This window comes from Garra rufa, chromosome 19 (assembly GCF_049309525.1).
Source record: "Garra rufa chromosome 19, GarRuf1.0, whole genome shotgun sequence".
NCBI classification, from domain to species: domain Eukaryota; kingdom Metazoa; phylum Chordata; class Actinopteri; order Cypriniformes; family Cyprinidae; genus Garra; species Garra rufa.
Genome location: NC_133379.1, coordinates 6,676,279 through 6,702,025, shown reverse-complemented (window position 1 = coordinate 6,702,025; position 25,747 = coordinate 6,676,279). Strand labels below are relative to the sequence as shown.

Sequence of the window (25,747 nt, the reverse complement as noted above, 5' to 3'; positions counted from 1 at the left end):
AAATTCTGTTCAGAAGATGTACAATAGTGCCCCTAGTATGGCCAGCCGTTTTAGCTTAAAATATACTAAGCGTTACTCATCATAAATGCATTTTTTACAAGTAACAATTCAATTAGAGAGCTCTTTAAATCTAATTTTACTAGTTACAATTACAGTTAAAGAGCTCTCTAATTGAATTCTTACTAGTAACAATTCCAATTACAGAGCTCTCTAATTCAATTCTTACTAGTAACAATTCCAATTAGAGAGCTCTACAAATTAATTTTTACTAGTCATATGTCTCCATTGACTTCCATTTATTTTTAATTACTGAGCTCTACAACAGAATTTTTACTAGTAAGAATTTCAATTAGAGAGCTCTCTAATTCAGTTTTTACTAGTAACGATTCCATTCCAATTTGGTTATTTACTAGTAAAAAATGTAATTGTAGAGCTCTGTAATTGCATTTTTACTAGTAACAATTAAATTAGAGAGCTCTCTAATCGGAATTGTTACTAGTAAAAACTGAATTAGAGAGCTCTGTATTTGGAATTCATACTATAATAAAAATTTATTTAGAAAGCTCTCTAATTGTAATTGTTACTAGTAAGAATTCAATTGTAGAGCTCTCTAATTGTAATTCTTAATTCAGTTGTAGAGCTCTGTAATTAAAAATAAATGGAAGTCAATGGAGACATATAACTACTAAAAATTCATTTGTAGAGCTCTCTAATTAGAATTGCTACTGGTAGAAAGCTCTGTAATTGGAATTTTTACTATTAAGATTTGAATTAGAGAGCTCTGTAATTGTAATTGTAACTAGTAAAACTGTATTAAAAGAACTCTCTAATTGGCATTATTACTAGTAATTTGATTATAAAGCTCTCTAATTGAATTGTTACTTGTAAAAATGCATTTACGAGTAACGCTTAGTATATTTTAAGCTAAAACAGCTTGCCATACCCTAGCGTATAACAATGAATACACAGATTCTCAGAGCACAAGTAGCTCAAATATATTTAGACTTTTTCTAGTTAAGTCAAGTTTACTTAATTTTACCTATATTTCTGAGAAGTATTCAAAGCACATTTCTGAGAAGTACATTAAAGGTAGACTGAAAGTATACTTTCCTAGTTTTAGTTTAAAAGAAGTATAATAGCACACTTGAATAAACTTATTTTTTTGTAAAAAGCAAAACTGCCCATACTGCAAGGTGTGGAAGTGTTGAAGAGGCTGGTAGCTCCTCCTCCTGTTCCTGTGGGCGGCCTGAAGTGTGGACCTACAGTTGGATTGAGTAAACATTTCCCTGTATGCTGTACCTTACTGAAGACGGAAATGTCATGAGAGATCGATTGTTGTTTAGTGTTAGATCGATAAATAGAAATTGTGTTCTTCGTCTAAGATTGTTTGTAAGTTTCATTCCAGTTTGCAGTCTGAAATTGATATCTACAAAGGTAGGCTATTATGCCTGGTTTAGATTTGAAGTTTCTGGAGCGACCGAGGAGGAGGTTTTATTGTCCTCTGTGCGATAAGCCGATGCGGGACCCTGTGCAGGTGTCCACCTGCGGACACAGATTCTGCGACACCTGCCTGCAGGAGTATCTCAGGTAAATCTTATTCTTAATCTACCTGAATATCTGAATGATTAAAACGAGGTCAAACTGTGGCTGGTTGCATTCTAATGGAAATTTATGTAAACTTGCACACCGTAATTCTTAACGTCTATAGTAAAACATAAATATACTAAAATGTATTTAAAATACATTTATTTCATGCTAAGTATGCTACAAATACATTTACATATTATATACTTCTTAAAAACATCATGCATCTGTACTTTTAGTATACTAAACTGATATATTTTTGGAACTATTAATTTTGTACTTAATGCACTTTGTGTGGAAGTAGTGCTGAAGTCCAACTAAAGATATACTTTAGTGAAGTATATTTGATTGTGCTAAAATACCTCTAGTTACCTTTGTAAACCCTCTTCAACCCTACCATTAATTAAAAAAATACTTTTTTATTTAGAATTTATTTGTTCAATTTTAGATGGTATAATCCAGATGTTTAATTCATTTTATTAAAAACAAAGTAAGAAAATACACTCTTAAAAATAAAGGTGCTTCACGATGCCATAGAAGAACCTTTTTGTTTAAATGGTTCCATAATGAACCTTTAACATCTGAAGAACCTTTCTGTTTCACAAAAGGGTTTTTTTGGCGAAAGAAGGTTCTTTCGATTATGAAAAGGTAGGAAAGAGATGGTTCTTTGTGGAACCAAAAATGGTTCTTCTATGGCATCGCTGTGAAGAACCTTTTAAAGCACCTTTATTTTTAAGAGTGTAGAACAGTAATATTTTGAATATTTTAAAATGTTTATTTGTCTGACAACAAAGCTGGACTTTCAGTATCATTGCTCCAGTCTTCAGTGTCACGTGATCCTTCAGAAATCATTCTAATTTGCTAATTGTCTGCTCAGAAAACATTTCTAAATGTCAAAAGTAGTGTGGCATAATATTTTTGTGAAATCCTTGATTCAGGACTTTTTGATGAATCAAAAGTTCAAAAGAAACAGAAATTGTTTGTAATATTGTAAATGTCACTGATATGCATCCCTGCTTATTTTCTTTCAAAAAACAAAACAAAACAAAAAACATAGTATATACTTAAATAAATATCAAATACACCTGTAAAAAATACACAAAGGATTCATGTGTGTGTGTGTGTATGTATGTGTACCCCAGTGAAAGAAAACCTAAAATGTATTTAAAATACATTTATTTCTTGCTTCGTATACTACAAATACATTTACATATTATGTAATTAATAAAATTGTAATTGCAATGTACTTTTAATATACTAAACTGGTATATAAAGTACTTAATGCACTTTAATTGTGCGGAAGTAGTGCTGAAGTCCAACTAAAGATATACTTAAGTATATTTTATTGTGCTAAAACTGCAAGTATACTTTAGGTACACTACACTATAAATATTTTGCATTTAAAGACTGATAAGATCATACAATTCTCATCGATAGTGACATTAAAACATATTTCAGGCTTAATATTAAGAAATGTGCACTTCAAATAAAGTTTAATTACAATTTTTATATCAATAGCATATGTCTCAAGCGACATGTCAGTAAATATGTTAATAGACTTGAACTATACTTAGTATAATATAAATGCATTTTAAATCTATTATTATATATATTTTTTAATAGGGGTGACGTCTCTAAAAAAACACTTCAAAAACATAACAATATCTGAGTCACTAAGTAATGCTAGTAAACTGGATAAAAACAGACTCAACGTTTTAAATGTGAATATGTAAATATGTATATTTAATGTAAATTTTTTATATTGGATATAAATATATTATTTCATATAGTTATTACATAGGCCTATTCTAGTAAAAAAAAGTAATAGATTTTAAAATGCATTTATTTTATACTAAGTATAGTTCAAGTTTATTAACATATTTACTCAACATATTGCTCAAGACTTACTGATATAAACATTGTAATGAAACATTATTTGCAGTACTACTTGGGCACAATGCACATTTCTTAATATTAAGCCTAAAATATGTTTTAATGCCACTAATGATGAGGATTGTATGATCTTTAAATAATATTGGCCTTTAAATGCAAAATATTTCAAATGTACCTAAAGTAAACTTGCGATAGTTCCACTTTAGCACAACCAAATACACTTAAGTATAACTTTAGCTGGACTACAGCACTACTTTCACACAATTAAAGTGTATTAAGTACTTTAAATATACCAGTTTAGTTTACTAAAAGTACAATTGCAATTACAATTTTATTAAGTACATAATATGTAAATGTATTTCTAGTATTTTTTAGCAAGAAATAAATTTAAATTAAATTTTTTTTTTACTAGGGTAAACATACACACATAAATCTTTCATGTATTTTTAATATATTTAATTTAATTTATTTATTATTGGAAAGAAATTCATAATTTTATTTAGCAGGGATGCATGAGAGTGACATTTCTAATATTACAAAAGATTTCTGTTTCTTTTGAACTTCTGATTCATCAAAAAGTCCTGAATCACAGATTTCACAAAAATATTACGCCACACTACTTCTGACATTTAGAAATGTTTTCTGAACAGCAAATTAGCATATTAGAATGATTTCTGAAGGATCATGTGACACTGACGACTGAAAGTAATTACACTAAAAGTTCAGCTTTGTTGTCAGAGGAATAAATATTTTAGAAAATAGAAAACACTTATTTTGAATTGTAATAATATTTCAAAATATTACTGTACTTACTATTATTTTTTTATAAAATCAATTAAACATCTGGATTAAACATCTAAAATTTAACAAATAAATTCTAAATAAAAAAGTGTTTATTAAAAATTGATGCTAATACAGTTTTGAGGGTTTACAGAGGTAGCATTTATGGTTTTATGTACTACACTGAGTTTCATTTTTACAAATACAATCTTTAGACAATCAGGTCATAGATCATTTTCAGTTCAAAAATGTAAAACATTTTAATCATAGAGGAGGTGCATTCGAGTTACTATCTGCATTTTAACTTATTTTTAAATAATTTATTAGCTCTGGTCTTTGTCTATGCGGAAGGTATCACTTAAAAATAATTGCTATTCTGACTGAGTAGTAATAAACAAACGCCAAACAGGCCAAGCAAGATGTTAGTGACACAAAACACCTCGGGCTACTGACTCATAATGCTTTCTGTCTCTATAGGGGTTAACATAGTCATGTTTTACATTGTTTTACATTTTTTTACTTTTTAAAAGATCATAACATAATCGAAACACTACAGAATTCTTCCGATAGTTTCTTTTTTATATATAGAGAGAGTTCTAGAAGTTTTGTGATCCTAAAGGATTTAATGTGAAAAGAAAGTATGCAGTGAGTCAGTTTATTTGCTATTATTACTCAACTGTAAGCTAGCACAGTTTTGGGTTATGACCCATTCTTAGCATTCCATGCCTTGTCTTTTCAGTCTCGTAGTCATAAGACAGAGCTGCGTTGCTCGCAGATGAAATGAGTGAAACAATCACACTCATTCTCCTGTGTTATCCTGTGGATATTATCATAATGATTGACAGTCTTGTGCATTTACATTCTATCAGACTAACACATGCGTTTCAATTAGACTGTTAATTACCATCACATTTTAGAGCAAGAATGTGTGTGTAATGCATATGTTTTCTCTGTCACCTTAAAGTAATATTGTTAAGAACATAAAACAGGATTCATGACTTTAAACTGCAGTACTTTTAACATGATGTAGCTTGTATCTGCCTGAAGGGCATGATGCACTACTTTTTCAGGGGCATTATTTGGAGTTCTGACTCATTCGGTGATCTAGACAAGATAAGACATGACCACATGGAGAAAACATTGAATTAAGAATTAAATAACATTAAAAAGTATTTTCAATGTTGCAAAAATTTGGAAAATTTCTTCCTGAGTTTTTTTGAAAGTTTACAGAAATTTTCCACCCCTTTGCAACCCTAATTTTCAAAACACTTTGTTTAGATGTTTATATTTATGTCCATAGAAAAAAGTCATGATCCCCCCAAAATTTGTCCAACAATGACCAAACTTCGTTATCCAAACTAGAGAATATTTAAAATGCATAAAAATGGATTTAAAATTAGCTCAGTTTAAAACTTTGAGTGAGAACATGCTTGTAACTTATGATCTGTTGCAAAAATGCAGTAATCACATTTTCTATCTTCTAATGAAGCTCCCTTGGACTTTTAGGAAAATTCCCCATAGGATTTTGAAATCATGATATGCTTCTGTGTCTCATGTAATGGAAAGATTGCAGCTCTATTAATATGTGTTGTGTTGGTTGTACTGCTTCCTCATATACTGTATGCTGGGGGACGTCACCATCCCAGATGGATGATTCACTCACATTCTCCTGAAGGCCCTTCGTCAATTTGTGGTGTGGGAGGTGATTCTGAAGTTCCTGTCAAATCAGTTCGGCTGTGATTCATTTAGGCTTTATAACATCAATCAGTGGCAGTTGTGAACTGGTTTTCAACCCGCCACCACATACTGTATAGTGTAATAAATTAATCGAATGCAAATGAAATTCTAACACATTCATGTGTAAGTGTCGCTTTCTGTTATGTTGGAGAGCAGAAATACGTAAATTCACTATAGGAAAAGATGCTCTAGTAATAGACAACATTGTTGGCATTGTAATTTTAACACACATGTGACTCTGGACTACAAAACCAGTCATAAGGGTCAGTTTTTTGAAACTGTCATTTATACATCATCTGAAATCTGAATAAATACTTTTTCCATTGATGTATGGTTTGTTAGGATAGGACGATTGAAAATCTGGAATCTTAAGGGTGCAAAAAAAATCTGAATATTGAGAAAATCACCTTTAAAGATGTCCAAATAAAGTTCATAGCAGTGCATACTGTTAATAAAAAAATAATTTTTGATATATTTACAGTGGGAAATTTACTAAATATCCTCATTGAACATGATCTTTAAATAATATCGTAAAGAAAAATTGATAATTTTGATGCATACAATGCATTTTTGGCTATGCTACAAATATACTTGTGCTACTTAAGACTGGTTTTGTGGTCCAGGGTCACATATTAAACATTTACCATGTTGAGTCTTCCCAAAATATGCAACAGCTTTCAGAATGTATGTGAATAATTAACTTTCAGGAATCTGACTTTGTCACAATTTTATTTTTACATTTTAATAGTGAAGGTGTGTTCAAGTGCCCAGAGGACCATCTGCCGCTGGATTATGCAAAAGTAAGTGCACCATCATAACACTACAGTTTCAAATCTCTTCAAATTTGATCCAAAGGGTGATCATTCTACTGATATTTTATCTTAAATTATACAATAGAACAGTGGTTCTCAAGTTGTGGAAACCCACAGCTCTGCGGATTTTGTCTTCTTTATTTATCGCACATGATTCAGATCATCAGCTTGTTAGGAGCAACATCCGTAAACTGAATTTAGTGGCTACATCTACATCTTAGGCAGATTACTCATTGCAATGAGAGCATGATAGTTTAGTGATCTGTAACAATATAGAGACAGCTTTGGTGATGATTAAGTGTATATTTAATTACTACAATACTAATTTCTCACTTGAAACAACATTAAAATTGAGAAAGGTTGGTCAAACTGCAACTTTGGCATCTTTTTTAGCTCAACTGTAATAATTGAAGGCACAGGATAGTGGGAAATCATAGGCAGGGATAAATATATGCTGTCTTCAAAAATCAATCAGATGACGGTAATCTCAGCAGACAGGCTGTAATGTGATCATTGGATTCGGATGTGCTTTGTTGGCTTCTTACCTCTGTATGCTGTAGAGACAGCATTTTCAGCTATTGGACATAGTCATTATGTCAGATAAGAGAGATATACAAAATGTGCATAGCAGTGGGTCCCCAGGAATGCAGTTGAGAACTACTGCAATAGAATATAGATCATATTTGTTGTTACTCTGGACCACAAAACCAGTCATAAGTGCTGTAGCACAAGTATATTTGTAGCAATAACCAACAATACATAGTAAGGGTCAAAATTATTGTTTTCTCTTTTATGCCAAAAATCATTAGGATATTAAGTAAAGATCATGTTCCATGAAGATATTTTGTAAATTTCCTACCGTAAATTTATCAAAACTTGCAAAAAATGCATTGTTAAGAACTTAATTTGGACAACTTTAAAGGCGATTTTCTCAGTATTTATTTCTCATAATTTTTTTGCACTCCCAGATTCCAGATTTTTTTAATTAGTTGTATCTCCTATCCTAATAATTTTTTTAAATATTGACCCTTATGACTGATTTAGTGGTAAAGAAAATAATAATGCATGTGTCACCTTAAATTATACAGAAATTTTACTTATTTTTAATTCTTTCACAAGCCAATCCTGCAATTAGCAATAATCGAAGCAAGGACTTAATCACAGTAGGATGACATAAGCAAACTTCTTTACTCCCTCCTATTTACATGCAATTATCATTCTTCCGATTATTCACAAAGAAATTTAGATTTTTTTTTCTGACATTATTCACATACCCCAATGCACAGAACAAATGATGAACTCATATGTAGTAGGTGTTGCTGACCACTGATTTAATCTACTGACTTCAAAAGCAAAACACATTTTTGTGGATCTGTGGTTACTTAGGTGCTTTGATTAACATTGAAATGTTACAGCAGTGCTGCTGGATGAAGATAAGAAGCAGAGACTGGTGGCTGTGGAAGCATACCTATGTTCCCAGGGTACTGTGTTCCCCAGATTTATATGGCACAAAAGGAACACATGAAAAAGGTTTCTATATGGCCCTGTTTTATGCTTTATTAAAGCACATTAAGTAACATTTTAAAGGCCAGGACTTGCTAACCCTAACCTTACTCATTACAAAATAGTAAAATTTCATACAATTCAATAGAAAAACACAGAGAGAGACCCCTGAATTAATTTACTGGACTTGGTGTTGAGAAGATTTGTGGGTCTTTGTAGAGGACTGTAATATAATCATTTGCAAAATTGTTAGAGAAGTAGATGTTCAGTGCAGCTGGCTTAGTTATCAAATCTTTGAGTGATTAGAACACATTTTAAGCCTGGTAACACAGTCATGTGTTCTTTATGTGTCATATAAACCTGGGGATAGGAATGACCCTGTGGCAGTGAGTTGTGTTGACAGAGTCAGGCGAAGTTCATTGTCACACCCTCTGCACGTTCCCTCAGCCCCAATCACCACGATCCTCCACCAACCAGCCAATCACCACCACAGCACACCCGTGAACCATCACCAGAATTCTAATCACCGTCACCTGCACCAGCAATCACCACACCCTTCAAATACTTACCTCTATCACTCACTCACCGGCTGGTATCGAAGTTGCATGGACGCTTCTCTGTGGATCTTCTCCCCCTCCTGTTGTCTCTCCTGTGCTCCTCGTGGATTCTTCCGATGTTCTCCTGTGCTCCCCGTGGATTGCTCTGATGTTCTCCTGTGAAACACGTTAATCGTGTCAAAGGGAAGTGACTGTTGCTAACGCTATAATCCTTATGAACTTGAACTCACCTGTTGTGTTATGTTTGAAGATTTGACCACAGAGACCTTATTCACCCGATTGCACGTGTGTTGAACTGTGCACGTTTGTTAATAAATACCTTGAAAGATACTCACCTTCTCCCTTTGTGTGTGGTCGTGACAGGATACCAGCCCAAAAGTATTAACTCACCGCGTCACTCATGGAGGCGAGCGCCGCTATCACCGAAGACACCCCCGACCCATTTTCGGATATGGTAAACGTCCTTCATCAATCTCTACCTGCTGCTCCAACGACGATTTCCAACACGCCCCTCTCTCGCCCTATGAGTTATTCCGGAGACCCGGGTGGCTGCAATGGTTTTCTCCTGCAAAGTTCCCTCTATATCGAAGCCAACGCACACCAGTTTCCTAACGAAATTTCTAAGATATCTTTTATGATTTCCCTCCTCACTGGGCAGGCACTTCAATGGGCAGACGCACTCTGGAATTCACGGAGCGACGCTTTAATCTCCTATAATGCTTTTGTTGCCCACTTCAAGGACGTGTTTGGAGCTGCGCTCACTCCCCTTTCCGTACACGATGAACTGATCACTCTGAATCAAGGTGCGTCCAATATTCATGAATACACCCTGCGCTTCCGCTCCCTAGCGGCCACCAGTGGTTGGAACCAAGTCGCTCTCCTAGCAGCCTACCGTAAGGGGCTTAAACCCCAGATCCGCAAGCATATGGTCATTTACGATGACAACGTACCGCTGGAAACCTTTATTAAGAAGGCAGTAGGCATCTCTCAACATCTCTCAGCGTGTCCTTCTACAAAGTCTGTACCCAGCTTCCCTCCACTCCGAACACCGTCACCCCAACGAGATGCGGAGGAACCTATGATTACTGACTCCTATCGCCTGGATCCTGCGGAGAGGAAACGACGAATTAATAATCGTCTGTGCCTATATTGTGGAGAAGCCTCTCACTTCATCAGTGCCTGTCCAGTCCGCCCGCCTCGTCCAATGGTGAGTACCGTATCTATTACTCCAGCCATGTCTCTCTTACCCCATATTACCGCTGAACTAATAGTAAACTCTCGTACTCTCCCCATCTATGTGCTCGTGGATTCCGGAGCGGCTGGCAACTTTGTTTCATCACACTTCATTGCTAAACATCGAATTCCCACCGTTCAAAATGAGGTCACATACCAAATTACCACAATCCAAAACTCACCATTGGGCGATGGTAAGATATCTCGCCGGACCAGAAAAGTGACCCTCGTCTCCCAACACAACCACCGTGAACATCTGACCCTCCTAGTACTCCCGCGAGCCAACGTGGATGTCATCCTGGGCAGACCATGGCTCATTAAGCACCAACCCCGCATAGATTGGAGCACAGGAGAGGTCCTGGAGTGGGGCAAAACGTGTAAGAACCACGGCTACCATCCTTCCTCGTCGGATGCAGAGTCTCCATACCATCCTATCCCTCTGCACGCCACCACCATAGAGAGCCCTGCCACTCAATCCGCCACCGCCATTCCCCCCGTCTATCAGTCTTTCACCGATGTCTTCAGCAAGGAACGGGCCACACAACTACCACCGCACCGGCCCTGGGATTGTAGTATCGACCTGCTGCCAGGCGCCAAACTACCCCACGGGAAGATCTACCCCCTCTCACGTCCTGAGCAGGAGGCCATGGAGAATTACATCCAGGAGGCTCTCCAACAGGGGTTCATCAGACCTTCCACGTCCCCAGCAGCATCCAGTTTCTTCTTCGTCCCCAAGAAGGATGGCGGGCTCAGACCCTGCATTGACTACCGGGTGCTCAACGATGCCACGGTGAAATTCGCCTATCCACTTCCTCTAGTGCCAGCTACCTTGGAGGAACTACGGGAAGCCCACATCTTCACCAAACTCGACCTCCGCAGTGCGTACAACCTGATCCGTATCCGAGAAGGAGATGAGTGGAAAACCGCCTTCATCACCCCGACCGGTCACTATGAATATCAGGTGATGCCCTATGGCCTGGCTAACAGTCCTTCCGTATTTCAGAATTTCATGAACGAAATCTTCCGCGACTACCTCCATCGATTCGTAATCATCTACATTGACGATATCCTCATTTACTCACGTAACCTAAAGGAACATCAAGACCACGTCCGCCAGGTTCTCCAACGCCTCCGTGAGTACCAACTCTATCTGAAATTAGAAAAATGTGAATTCCATCAGCCCTCCATCTCCTTTCTCGGATACGTGATCACTGCGGAGGGAGTTCGTATGGAAGCCGGTAAGGTGGACGCAGTGGCCAAGTGGGCGGAGCCCAGGACGGTGAAGGAGCTTCAGCGTTTCTTAGGCTTCGCTAACTTCTACCGACGCTTTATAAAAAACTATAGCCTCCTATCGGCTCCACTCACTTCCCTCTTAAAGGGAGGACGCCGGGTACTACAGTGGACTCCAGAGGCTCAGCGAGCCTTCGACCGTCTAAAGCTGATGTTCACCACCGCTCCTATCCTCAAGCACCCCGACCCTTCAAGGCCCTTCGTGGTGGAAGTTGATGCGGCGGACGTAGGCGTAGGAGCTGTGCTGTCCCAGTGGTCTGATGAACCCCGATCCCTCCATCCGTGTGCGTACTATTCCAAGAAACTCACCCCAGCCGAGCAGAATTATGGAATTGGAGACCGCGAACTGCTGGCAATAAAGCTCGCCCTCGAAGAGTGGCGGCACTGGTTGGAAGGAGCCCAGTTCCCCTTCACCGTAATAACCGACCACAAGAACCTCCAGTACATTCAGCACGCCAAGAGACTAAATGCCCGCCAAGCTCGCTGGTCACTATTCTTTGCCCGATTCAATTTCAACATTACTTACCAACCCGGCCACAAAAACACCAAAGCAGACGCCCTATCACGTATGTACTCACCTGAACCTACCTCTGACGATCCTGATCCAATTCTACCCCCATCTGTCTTTCTCGCACCCATACTATGGCAGCTGGATGAAGATATACGGGCCGCCACCTTCGAGGAACCTGCACCACCGGAGCTTCCCCCGGGTCGTGTCTATGTCCCAAGCCGTCTCAGACCCCTTCTGCTGGATAGTACGCACACGTCCCCCGGCTCAGGACATCCTGGCAGCAGGCGAACCCTCTCGCTCCTCCAGCAGAAATATTGGTGGCCCAACATGAGCAGGGAAGTGGAACGGTACGTCCAAGGATGTTCGGTCTGCGCCGTTAACACAACCCCACGCCGCTTACCCGAAGGTAAATTACAACCGTTACCTATTCCCCGCCGACCCTGGACACACTTGGGCATTGACTTCGCCACAGACCTGCCCCCCTCTCAGGGTTACACCACAATTTTAGTGGTAGTCGATCGATTCTCAAAAGCTTGCAAATTAATACCTCTCAAAGGTCTCCCCACAGCACTAGAAACCGCAGAGGCACTGTTCCACAATGTATTCCGGAACTTCGGACTCCCAGAAGACATCGTGTCCGATCGGGGACCCCAATTCATTTCCAGGGTCTGGCGGGCCTTCTTCCAACTCCTGGGTACCACAGTCAGCCTGTCGTCCGGATATCACCCTCAAACGAACGGGCAGACCGAACGGAAAATACAGGAAATCTCCCGCTACCTACGGACGTACTGTTCCCAACATCAAAACACCTGGAGCCAGTATCTACCGTGGGCTGAGTATGCGCAAAATTCCCTCCGTCAAACCTCTACTGGTCTAACCCCATTCCAATGTATTCTAGGTTATCAACCAGCTCTGTTTCCATGGACTGGAGAGTCCTCCGAGGTGCCCGCGGTAGATCACTGGTTCCGAGAGAGCGAGAGGGTGTGGGACTCAGCGCACGTCCATCTCCAGCGGGCAGTACGGAGGCATACGGAACACGCCAACCGTCGTAGGTTACCCAACCCAGTTTACCTCCCCGGGGACCAGGTATGGCTGTCCACTCGAGACATACGCCTCCGGCTGCCCAGTAGGAAGCTGAGTCCCCGCTACATAGGGCCCTTCACCGTGCACTCACAAATCAACCCTGTAACCTACCGTCTAAACCTACCTCCACATTACAGAATCGCTCCCTCGTTTCACGTTTCCCTACTCAAACGCCACACTGAACCCCTGTTCCCTTCCTCCACAGAATCGGAGTCACCTCCTCCTCCCGACCCGCCAGAGATCCTTGGAGATAACATCTACCAAGTCCAAGAAATCCTAGACTCCCGGCGGCGGAACGGCCAGCTCCAGTACCTAGTGGACTGGGAGGGGTTCGGACCCGAGGAGAGATCGTGGATACCCCGTGACGACATCCTGGACCCGACTCTCCTCGAGGAATTCCACCGCCAACATCCCGAACGCCCAGCTCCCAGAGGTCGTGGTCGTCCCCGTCGCCGTTCTTGGGTGCCAGGAGTCACCCGTGGAGGAGGGGGTGATGTCACACCCTCTGCACGTTCCCTCAGCCCCAATCACCACGATCCTCCACCAACCAGCCAATCACCACCACAGCACACCCGTGAACCATCACCAGAATTCTAATCACCGTCACCTGCACCAGCAATCACCACACCCTTCAAATACTTACCTCTATCACTCACTCACCGGCTGGTATCGAAGTTGCATGGACGCTTCTCTGTGGATCTTCTCCCCCTCCTGTTGTCTCTCCTGTGCTCCTCGTGGATTCTTCCGATGTTCTCCTGTGCTCCCCGTGGATTGCTCTGATGTTCTCCTGTGAAACACGTTAATCGTGTCAAAGGGAAGTGACTGTTGCTAACGCTATAATCCTTATGAACTTGAACTCACCTGTTGTGTTATGTTTGAAGATTTGACCACAGAGACCTTATTCACCCGATTGCACGTGTGTTGAACTGTGCACGTTTGTTAATAAATACCTTGAAAGATACTCACCTTCTCCCTTTGTGTGTGGTCGTGACATTCATTCATGAAGTTGTGTGAATGTACATGTGCACTTCAGTCAGAGCACAAATAATGCAATGTAGGTGTTTTACATGCCTCTTTATTGCGATTAAAATTGGCGTATGCCATAAATTATGGCTAGTATGATATTAGCTTTATAACATCAGTTTGAGGCATTTACATGAGGTAAAGTTTATCACAATATTGCACAAATCTCTTTATAATCACATTATGAAAGTGTATGCAAATAGTCATTAAATCATTCATTTAAGTGATTCAGTTGATTTGGCTTTATTTAGAAATATTTTCTTTGGCAGAGAAAAGTAGACCTTACAATGACATGACATGTCTTACACAGCTGCGCTGAACAACAGCAATCTTGCTTATGTTATTTATTGCTTAAATGGACTTCCATGCTTTTTTTAAATATTCTTATAAAACGGTTAGTTCCATTCCTCAATTCTGATTGGTCAGCAGCTGTGTTTTATTCACGATACAGCACGGCTACGACCGCTTCACTCAACGTTCTCTGTATCATTGAACCTCCTTAGCAACCTTAGCAACGTAAACAAAGCTTTAGCAGTTAGGGACTACTTTTTACAGCGGAAGGCAGTTAATGATTTTACTTTATGAAAACGTACAACCTAATATATATAAATTAATATATATTTTTGATATTAATATTTTTATTGTGTGGTAACCATTTTATAAAAGCAATAAGGTACTTGAGGCCGTGCTGTATCGTGAATAAATCACGGCTGAAGGGGTTGCTGGCACTCCGCTTCGCGTCGTGCCTAACAACGCCCTTCAGCCGTGATTTATTCACGATACAGCACGGCCTCTCGTACCTTATTGCTTAATTATAAAACGGTTAGTTCCATTCCTCAATTCTGATTGGTCAGCAGCTGTGTCGTATTCATGATACGGCACTGCTATGACCACTTCACTCAACGGTTTTGTGTATCATTGAACCCCCTTAGCAACCACCCTTAGCAACGTAAACACAGCTGTAGCAGTTAGGGACTACTTTTTACAGCGGAAGGCAGTTAATGATTTTACTTTATGAAAACGTACAACTTAATATATATAAATTAATATATATTTTTGATTTTAATATTTTTATTGAATGGTAACCGTTTTATAAAAGCAATAAGGTACTTGAGGCCGTGCTGTATCATGAATAAATCACGGCTGAAGGGGTTGCAGGCACTCCGCTTCGCGTCGTGCCTAACAACGCCCTTCAGCCGTGATTTATTCATGATACAGCACGGCCTCTCGTACCTTATTGCCTAATTAAATGTTCTACTTTAATAAACAATCATAAATGTGTAATTCTGAATGCAGATTTTTCCAGATATGGAGCTAGAACAGCAGATTCTTTCCCTGCCCATCCGCTGCATCCACAGTGAGGAGGGCTGCCGCTGGACCGCACAAAACAAGCTCCTACAGGTGAACAAATGGCACTCAAACACTCAGTAACCACAATCTCAGGCATACTTGTACATACAAACATCTTTGTAGGATTGAATACATTTGTTTATGGCTCCTGAAGTTTCTTAAAGTGTTTTAGATGCTGTCCTTATGTTAGTAGGTTATTGTACTGTTTCTATTCAAAAGTACAAAAATGTATGTGTACATGTACAAATACCAACAATATACACTACCATTCAAATGTTTGGGGTTAGTTTTTTTGGAAAGAAAGGGCACATTAAATTGATCAAAAGTGACAGTAAAGTCGTTCAAAATGTTACAACATATTTCTATTTTATTTAAATGCTGTTCATTTGAACTTTCTATTTATTAAAGACACTTTGAATGTAGCACGGTTTCTAGAAAAATAACAAACACTAAATCTACATATTAGAATTAATTTTGAAGAATCATATAACATGTGGCTGAAGTAATGACAGCTGAAAATTCAGCTTTGCTATCACAGGAACATTTTAATGTTCAGTTGTGGAAAGAATGTGGTAACACTTTACAATACGTGTGCACAAATAAGCATTAATTCATGCTTAATTAATGCACAGATAATCACAAGTTAATGTATAATTAATGAAGAACTAAACAATTTATTAATGATTACTACATCAGCAACTAATAAACATTCTGTATGATTCAGAGATTAAGTAATCAATAAATTGTTATTAGTTAATTGTGCCATAATGTATTAATTTCCTTAATTAAACATAAATTAATTAAGGAAATTAATTAAACATAAATTAATGCACATTTGTGCACACGTATTGTAAAGTGTTACCAAGAAGGTAATAATATTTCACTAGAATTATTGTTTGTTTGTTTTTTTTTTACTGTATTTTAGATCAAGTAATTGCAGCTTTAGTGAACATCTTCTTTGAAAAACATTAAACACTCAAATCTTACTCTCACACTGGGTTTATCACTGCCCCTGCAGGCCCATTTGTCCGTATGTGAGTTTAACGTGGTGTCATGTCCAAACCGCTGCTCTGTGAAGCTGCTTCGACGTGAACTGCCAGAACACATGCAGCATGACTGTGCAAAGAGAAAACTACACTGTGACCACTGTGGCGACGAGTTCACTGGGGAGGCATATGAGGTTAGACACATGCATTTCTCAGTGATTTAAGTTTAGTAATACTCATAATTTAGCAATGGTAATATATTCTTTTGTAATATATTCTTTTTGTATTTTGTTGGTTTTAAGAGCACAAATTACATTTACAGTGAGGGAAAAAATTATTTGATCCCCTGTTGATTTTGTATGTTTTCCCACTGACAAATAAATTATAAATCTATAATTGTAATGGTAGGTTTATTTGAACAATGAGAGACAGAATAACAACAACCAAATCCAGAAAAAAAAAACACATTTAAAAAAGTTTTAAATTGATTTGCATTTTAATGAGTGAAATAAGTATTTAACTCCCTATCAGTCAGCAAGATTAATGGCTCCCAGGTGTCTTTTATACAGGTAACAAACCGAGATTAGGAGCACTCTCTTAAAGGGACTGCTCTTAATCTCAGCATGTTACCTGTATAAAAGACACCTGTCCACAGAAGCAATCAATCAGATTCCAAAATCTCCACCGTAGCCAAGACCAAAGAGCTGTCCAAGGATTTTAGGGATAAGATTGGGCTACAAGACCATCGCCAAGCAGCTTGGTGAGAAGGTAACAGCAGTTGGTGCAATTCTTATTCGAAAGTGAAAGAAACAAAAAATAACTGCCAATCTCTCTCGGTCTGGGGTTCCATGCAAGATCTCACCTCATGGAGTTTCAATGATCATGAGGACGGTGAGGAATCAGCCCAGAACTACACAGGAGGGTCTTGTCAATGATCTCAAGGCAGCTGGGACCATAGTCACCAAGAAAACAATTGGTAACACACTACGCCGTGAAGGACTGAAATCCTGCAGTGTCCGCAAGGTCCCCCTGCTCAAGAAAGCACATGTTCAGGCCTATCTGAAGTTTGCCAATGTACATCTGAATGATTCAGAGGAGAACTGGGTGAAAGTGTTGCGGTCAATAGGACCAAAATCCAGCTCTTTGGCATCAACTCAACTCGCCGTGTTTGGAGGAGGAGGAATGCTGCCTATAACCCCAAGAACACCATCCCCAGTGTCAAACATGGAGGTAGAAACATTTGGTTTGGGGGTGTTTTCTACCAAGGGGACAGGACAACTGCACCGCATCAAAAGGACGATGGCCCTCACCCAGGGCATTGAAAATGAGTCGTGGATGGGTATTCTAGCATGACGATGACCCAAAACATACAGCCGAGGCAACAAAGAAGTGCCTCAAGAAGAAGCACATTAAGGTCCTGGAGTGGCCTAGCTAGTCTCCTTAATCAGACCTTAATCCCATAGAAAATCTGTTGCAGAAGCTGAAGATTCGAGTTGCCAAACGTCCGCCTCAAAACCTTAATGAGTTGGAGAGGATCTGCGAAGAGAAGTGGGACAAAATCCAACTACAACAAACGTCTGACCTCTGTGATTGCCAACAAGGGTTTTGCCACCAAGTGCTAAGTCAAGTTTTGTGAAGGGGTTAAATACTTATTTCAAATAAATCTAACACTAAAATTATAGACTGATCATTTATTTGTCAGTGAGCAACCATACAAAATCAGCAGGGGATCGAATAAGCATGCAAGCATGTTTAATATTTTATGTCCCTCCCTATCCTCATTCAGGATCACCAGGGTGTTTGTCCAGAAGAGAGTGTGTACTGTGAGAATAAATGTGGTGCTCGTATGGTGCGGAGACTCTTGGCCCAGCACTCTGTGTCCGAGTGTTCCAAACGCAAACTGCCCTGCAGATACTGCAGAAAGGAGTTCCTCTATGATACTATTCAGGTCAGTGTTTTATGTGCTTCAATCCTACATGTATTTATTTATTTTATGGTAAAGGAAGTGCATTGATAGGTGTTTTATATTCACAGAATCATCAGCAGCAGTGTCCACGCTTCCCTATGCAGTGCCCTAACCGGTGCGGCACACCAGGAATCACTCGAGAGACTTTAGTGGCACATGTAAAGGAAGGATGCAGTACTGCGATGGTGCTTTGTCCATTTAAGGAGGCTGGCTGCAAACATAGGGTATGATCTACATTTATGCAAATAGACAGTAAAGCCCTGTAATAAATAGTGGCTCAATGTCAATTAACCATTGCTTTAGATGACAGAATTCCACTTTTTTGGGGGGGGGGGGGTGCAATGATATTAAAATTCTGTTCAATATGAGAAGTCATCAATAACCAATAAATGGTTGATATTAAAATGTTATACTATTTTGTAGGGGTGTAACAACATCAGTCACAATAAATTACAATACAAAAATGCAAGGTTGTGCATTGTGGATAGTGACAGTAAGTATCATATATATTTTAGAAGTACATAATAAAAAAAAAACGTAAAATTTTTAACTTTATTTAGACGTTATTTAGTTTAATGTATTGCAAGAATATTGCATCATGAGATCAGCATAGTATATCGAACCAAATCGTGTCATGAGTTTACTTTTACACGTGTACTTTTTTGTCTGATAAAAATAAGCACTAAACACTATAAAATGATATATCAAATATAAAATATTTCTTTGCAAAACATTTTTGGAATTGTATAATTAATCGCATCACTTTGTAAGGTTTATCATGATTTCTGCTAGTGGCACGTGGTGGCCGAGTTTGGTACTGCCTGTCAATTGTTAAATTTTTTTTAACTTTATCAGACAATTTACAAACAAGAAAGAAAGAAAGAAAGAAAGAAAGAAAGAAAGAAAGAAAGAAAGAAAGAAAGAAAGAAAGAAAGAAAGAACTGATTACCTTGCCATTTTCTTGTGTGTTGTCTTGTGTGAGATTTTTTATGGTGAAAAATACAGAGGAAAAAACACAACAGATGGGTTCCAGAAGTAAAAATCACACTAGTTTTCTCCATAGTGATATTGTTTATAATTAGATTTTAATTATAATTTTCTTTTCTTCATTAATTCTATCAAGAACAGTTTTGTATCAAAGTTTGTCATGTTGTGATCTGGTTGGCTTGGTTCATAGCTTGTCAACAAAGACTTTTAAAAAATCCCAATGGGAAAAATGACTGAAAGGATGTTTCTGAAACCAAGGCTACTGAAAAAGTGGGCAATCATCGTTGCACTCTATAGAGAAAAAAATTAACCAAAATACTCACCCTTTTTAAAGTAAGACATGAATATCAGAATATACAGACCTTTTATGACATCTTCTGTCTGTTTCACTCACAGTGCCCTAAGACTGCAGTAGGGCGACACCTTGAGGAAGCCACACACACCCACCTCTCTCTTCTCGGTGGTTTGGTGAATCGCCAGAGGCTGGAGCTCAGGGAACTCCGGCGTACAGTGGAAGAGCTGTCTGGAAGTCGAGATGGCACGCTGCTCTGGAAGCTCACAGACTTCAGCCAACGGCTACAGGAAGCTAAAGGCAGGACCTCTGGGAGTTTGGAATTGTTTAGTCCTGCCTTCTATTCCCATAACTATGGTTACCGTCTACAAGTGTCTGCCTTTCCCAATGGGAACGGCAGTGGTGAGGGCTCTCACTTGTCAATCTACATTCGAATTCTACCAGGAGAGTATGATGGGCTGCTGGAGTGGCCTTTCCCTTACCGCGTTTCTTTCTCGCTCTTGGATCAGAGCGACCCGGCACTCACCAAACCTCAGCACATCACAGAGACCTTCATCCCAGATCCCACCTGGAAGAACTTCCAGAGGCCACGGCCTGGAGCTCTCGGAAGTGTTCGTGGGGGATGTCTGGATGAGAGCATGCTAGGCTTCGGCTACCCAAAGTTCATCTCCCAGGAGGAGATGAAGAAAAGGAACTATATCAGAGACAACGCCATTTTTATTAAAGCCTCAATAGATGTTGTCCAGAAGATACTGAACTGAAGTTCTGAAATACATATTTAAAAATGTGAAAAATGATCACTTCTGGCCCTTTTTGCTTATATTCAAAATAAATATCAGTTTTTGTTTAAATATAATCAGGGCTTTACCACAAATGAAGGATATTTAGAAAGTGAGAAGGATAAGAAATACAAATTCAGTGTCATTAGCATGTATTTTTCTGTAATGTCTTTTTTCCAAATAAATAAACAATATGACTTAAAAAATTGCCAATGGCCCTCTTTTTTATATAACTATGTGCATTTCATGTTCTGTGTGTAGTGCTTGGACCTGTAAATGTCACTGTAAAAATATGTATCAAATGCACCACCCAGTGGGTCCACTGAATACGACATGCTCGTCAAACGGACCAAAATTTAAATCTGTGTCATTATAATATATAGACGTTCGCTATTTTATTGATTGATTGCTATCATGCTGTAAAGACTTTGAACCAGTATAACAAAAAAAGTTTACAACAGACATTACATACCCTGGCTTTAACACTAGTGCCAGTGGGATATTAATGTGTTTATGTATTTATTATAATTAATAAATCCATTGCTCTAATCCATTACAAAAGCAAATTTAGTTTAATAATTACAAAATATTACTAAACTTTTATTATAAATTACTACAAATATATACAGATAATATGCAATATACAGAAGCTTTAGAATCTATAGATAAAGCTTTAAACATGAGCTTAGATGTTTGATTCTCTGTACACCTATACATTTGATCAACTACTCTCCTCTTCTTAGGACAGCTCTTTTCATGTTCATATTTTTCAATCTTAATTTTTGGCAGTGAGTCAAACTGACTATCTAGCGGGAAATGAATCACAGTTACAAGGCATGTGATGTGCACACACTCAGAATCAAAGCCTAAATTGACAAAGAAAGTTGATGATCAGCATGGTACCAACAAAGCCAGATTGGATTAGTTTGGTTTTGTCAACTCCTGAGTTTGTTCAGCCACCATCATGGTGCAAGCCCCTTGTTTTTTGATCAGATAAATATAATTTAGTGGCTTATGTGTATCAAATCCTAGAATTATTAAAGTAATGGCTTAGTTAAGTCTACATGGGTGCCATGCCCTTATATGTTAATTTAACTAATGAGCCAATATGGCTCAAACTTATCTAGTTTGAAATGTGCAAACAGTGTGTGTCTGTAACAGAAGTTATATATGTTGCAAGCTGGCAAAGATGGAAAAAAAAAACAAAACCCAGCAACCACGCAGTGGTTTTTAACGTGGTATTCAGAGAATACTGATCATGCTGACTGAGAGCAACAAACATCAAACCACAGGGAAACATGTAAATGCATCTCATCTGCATCAGCCTCCAGATAAAACTGTTGTGTTTTTCCTCTCAAACCTCATGAATAAATTGATTTCCCTGCTGAAACAAAACAGCATATGCTGGTTAAGTAGGTTTTGGTGCATGGGATGCTGGTTTTAGCTGGTTTATGCTGGCCCTTTGCTGGTTTATGCTGGCCATGTGCTGGTTTATGCTGGTCCTTTGCTGGTTTATGCTGGTCATAAACCAGCAAAGGACCAGCATAAACCAGCTAAAACCAGCATCCCAGCACCAAAACCTACCTAACCAGCATATGCAGTTTTTTTTTCGGCAGGGTTACTGAAAAGTAAGTTTAGCTTATGTAAAATACCTTTTATCACTTACAACATGTTTGCACAAAATGCATATTCTCATGCTAGCTTTGCTTATATGTTTAACAAGTCACTCCTTGCATCATATACACAGCTTGTTAAACATCAGACATTATTTAAACCTTTTGTATGGTTGCTTCACCTGGGGTTGCAAAAGTTTTTTGACATACTGTGGGGGACCAGCAACTGTTTAATTAGTATAGCTGTGTGTTTTTAATTGCAAAAAGGCTACAGGAATAGCTGTAGAATCTGCAACAGGAAGAGATAGAAAGGTGGGCCTGAGTGGGCATGGACCCACTGTGAACTGACAGAGACACTTGATTATTTAATCTTGAGGTAATGCTTTACAATAAACTTCCTTTCCACCCATGGGCCCACCCACTTTTAACTGTCGCCCAACAAACAAGAAGTTGGTAATCCAGCATATCTACAAATGAAACCTGACTGATCACCAGCTGGTGATGGATTTATCAATCAGAAACGATTGAGCGTTTGAAGCATCATATTAGAATAGGTACAGTATTTGATCCACTACACAAATGTGTCCTTTGTGGAAAGAAACACATAAATGTTGTACTAGATACTGTTCTCCACAACAAACTGCATATTTGCAGCTGTGCACATATCTATGGTCCACAGGAGAAGTTCACTTCCAAAACAAAAATTTACAGACAAATTACTCACCCCCTTGTTATCCAAGATGTTCATGTCTTTCTTTCTTTAGGTGTAAAAAAATGATGTTTTTTGAGAAAAAACATTTCAGATGAAAATGCAGTTTAAATGCAGCACTAAATGATCCCAGCCGGGGAAGAAAGGTCCTACAGTAGCTAGCGAAATGATAATAATTTACAATTTATATACTTTCTAACCTCCAATGCTTGTCTTGTCTAGCTCTGTGATGCACATGTGTACTATGTCGAAAAACTCCCATCTCATTTTCTTCAGCTTTCAAATTGCTCTACATTGCTGTTTGACCTTTTTTTGTAAAGGGTGTTTGGCCGTGATGTAGGATGATTTTGAAGTTGAGAAAATGAGATGGAAGTTTTTCAACCTACCTTAACTCTATTGAACCACAGTGCACAGAGCATGCATGTACATCACAGAGCTAAAAAAGACGAGCATTTGAGGTTAAAAAGTATATAAATTGTTTTCTATATAACTGATCTTTTCGCTAGATAATTTCCTTTATCCTTGGCTGGAATCATTTAGAGCTCTTTGAAGCTGCATTTAAACTGCATTTAGGAGGTTCGAACTCGGAGGCACCATAGAAGTCTATATATGGAACTATATGGAGAGAATTCCTAAAATGTTTTCCTCAAAAAACATAATTTCTTGACAACTGAAGACAGAAAGAGATGAACATGGATGACAAGAGGGTGAGTCAATTATCTGTACATTTTTTTATGGAAGTGAACTTATCCTTTAATGTTTAGTCTCCTTTGAATAACATCTTGAGGTAATGCTTTACAATAAACTTCCTTTAGTTAACATTAGTTAATGCATTAAGTACCATTTATAATGAGCAATACATTTGTTACAGTGTGTATATTTGTTGTACAGAGTGTCTTTGTTAAAGGGATAGTTCACCCAAAAATGAAAATTTGATGTTTAGCTGCTTACCCCCAGGGCATCCAAGATGTAGATGACTTTGTTTCCTCAGAAAAACACAAACAAAGATTTTTAACGAAAACCGGTGCAGTCTGCCAGCCTTATCATGGACGTGGATGGGCACCAAACCTTTAAAAGTAAACAAAAACATGCACAGACAAATCCAAATTACACCCTGCGACTCGTGGCGATACATTGATGCCCTAAGACATGAAACGATCGTTTTTGCGAGAAACTGAACAGTATTTATATCATAACACAGCCACATCCATCTGTCATGGGCACAAGCTTATCATCCGGCTCGTAACATGTGAACGCGCTCTGGCGTAGAATACGCAAACGCCGTAAGGGGAAATCAGTGAAAAGTCCCGGATGAGTTTGCGCAAGCTAACGTAATCTTTTAGCTTTAAATCGGTTTGAACAATCAGGATACGCGCAAGTAATTACCATTTTGAATAGCCGCTATACCCACAATCTCTGTGCACTGTGTAAAAAAAGCTTTAAAAGAGTGTTGTTTACAATGCGACAGATCGCTTCCGGTGTTTGCGTATTCTCAACAGATCGCGTTCACATGTCATGAGCCGGATAATGAGCTCGTGATCAGGACAGATGGACGTGGCTGTGTATCAAAGGTAAAAAATGATATAAATAATGTTCAGTTTTTCGCAAAAAATTATCGTTTCGTGTCTTAGGACATCAATGTATCGTCACGAGTCGCAGGGTGTAATTTGGATTTGTCTGTGCATGTTTTTGTTTACTTTTAAAGGTTTGGTGCCCATCACTCATATTATTTGGCTGGCAGACTGCACCGGTTTTCGTAAAAAATCTTCGTTAGTGTTCTGCTGAGGAAACAAAGTCACCTACATCTTGGATGCCCTGGGGGTAAGCAGATACACATCAAATTTTCATTTTTGGGTGAACTATCCCTTTAATGTTTGCTCAGGTACAAATGTTAACAGATACAAGTTACATTTGCTACAATGTATTACAATGTATTTGCAAATTTTGAAATTAGCAGTTAATGTTAATCAATGCCTTAGGACATTTGTGCTGTATTTTCTTTTGCCAATTTGACACAGTTTTCATATGCTACACTACACCCTCAAAAGATCCTCAAAAAGGTAGGTAGAGAAGAGGACTTTTAAAGGGGTCCTATTATGCTTTTTCACTTTTTAAATTTTAACAAGTGTGTGTATGTTTGGCCATAAAAAACATCTACAAAGTTACATATCTCAAAGTCCACTCCAAAGGGATATATTTCGTTTAAAAAAAAAAATCATTTCAAGAACTACAACAAACGGCTTATTTGTAGTAAACCTTTTTTTTACGGATGCTATGATGTCACAACCCGGTCTGTTAGAATATCATTCAATTAAAAATCCTGCCTACGATAATTCAAATCGTTGACGGGTGGAGTGGAATGAGGTGGGAGATTAGCCTAACTTCCGACGTAGCATGGACAGCCACTTCTGGGATGCTTCAGTGAGCTGCAGGGTGGCTCATATAAATGCGAGCATTGACTAAAGTGTCCCCGAACTGCTCCGGCAGCCGTGCTGGAGTCGCGCTGTTGACGTCTGAGGTATAGAGGGTCGAAACACATGCAGAGCAATGGCTGATGTAAAAACAAGCATTGAAAGTGAAGATCATCTGTGGTCATGTTGGAGCCACGCCATAGAGGTGTGCAGTGTGTGGTAAGAAATTAATTCATCATACAGTTTAGATCAGCTGTGATTGATTGCTTCAGACTCGGCGCAGCAAGCCTCATCGCACTGTTAAATACAGACTGAATGGCGGTTCAAAACTTCCAAACGTTGTACGCAAACTACTGTTATATCTCTCGGCTGCATGCATGAAGCAAACCATCATGCTAATGTAAAGGTCACTTCCAACTTTCAGATGAATGTAATCAGAGTTACATAAAAAATAATTCTGGCACTCCCAAGCTTTAGAATGGCATAGACTGAACAGCATAGACAAGTGTGTCTCTCTATCAGTCCAAAACAAGTTACTCCATATAATAAAAAGTGCCTCACATGGCTCCGGAGGGTTCAGTAAAAGCTGTGCTTAATTTGAGCCGGATCCTGCCAGATCCTGTTCCAGAAAAAGTCAGATTTTGGATT

The 25,747-nt window shown here is 38.7% G+C and overlaps 1 protein-coding gene across 1 annotated transcript; it reads left to right on the top strand.

Annotated features, from left to right (window-relative positions):
• The first annotated feature begins 1,298 nt into the window (after nucleotides 1–1,298).
• traf4b (tnf receptor-associated factor 4b) lies at nucleotides 1,299–20,550 on the top strand. Its single transcript, XM_073825004.1, has 7 exons — nucleotides 1,299–1,587; nucleotides 6,743–6,794; nucleotides 15,303–15,407; nucleotides 16,375–16,536; nucleotides 18,129–18,290; nucleotides 18,377–18,532; nucleotides 19,692–20,550. The coding sequence occupies exons 1-7, from the start codon at nucleotides 1,445–1,447 to the stop codon at nucleotides 20,346–20,348; spliced, it is 1,437 nt and encodes a 478-aa protein (XP_073681105.1). The 5' UTR covers nucleotides 1,299–1,444; the 3' UTR covers nucleotides 20,349–20,550.
• The last annotated feature ends 5,197 nt before the right edge of the window (nucleotides 20,551–25,747 follow it).

Excerpts from the sequence above, each read along its gene's own strand:
- traf4b (XM_073825004.1), top strand. The coding sequence starts at position 1,445 with ATGCCTGGTTTAGATTTGAAGTTTCTGGAGCGACCGAGGAGGAGGTTT. Across the intron at positions 1,588-6,742 it reads TGCCTGCAGGAGTATCTCAG|TGAAGGTGTGTTCAAGTGCC; the intron begins GTAAATCTTATT and ends ACATTTTAATAG. Across the intron at positions 15,408-16,374 it reads CACAAAACAAGCTCCTACAG|GCCCATTTGTCCGTATGTGA; the intron begins GTGAACAAATGG and ends CTGCCCCTGCAG.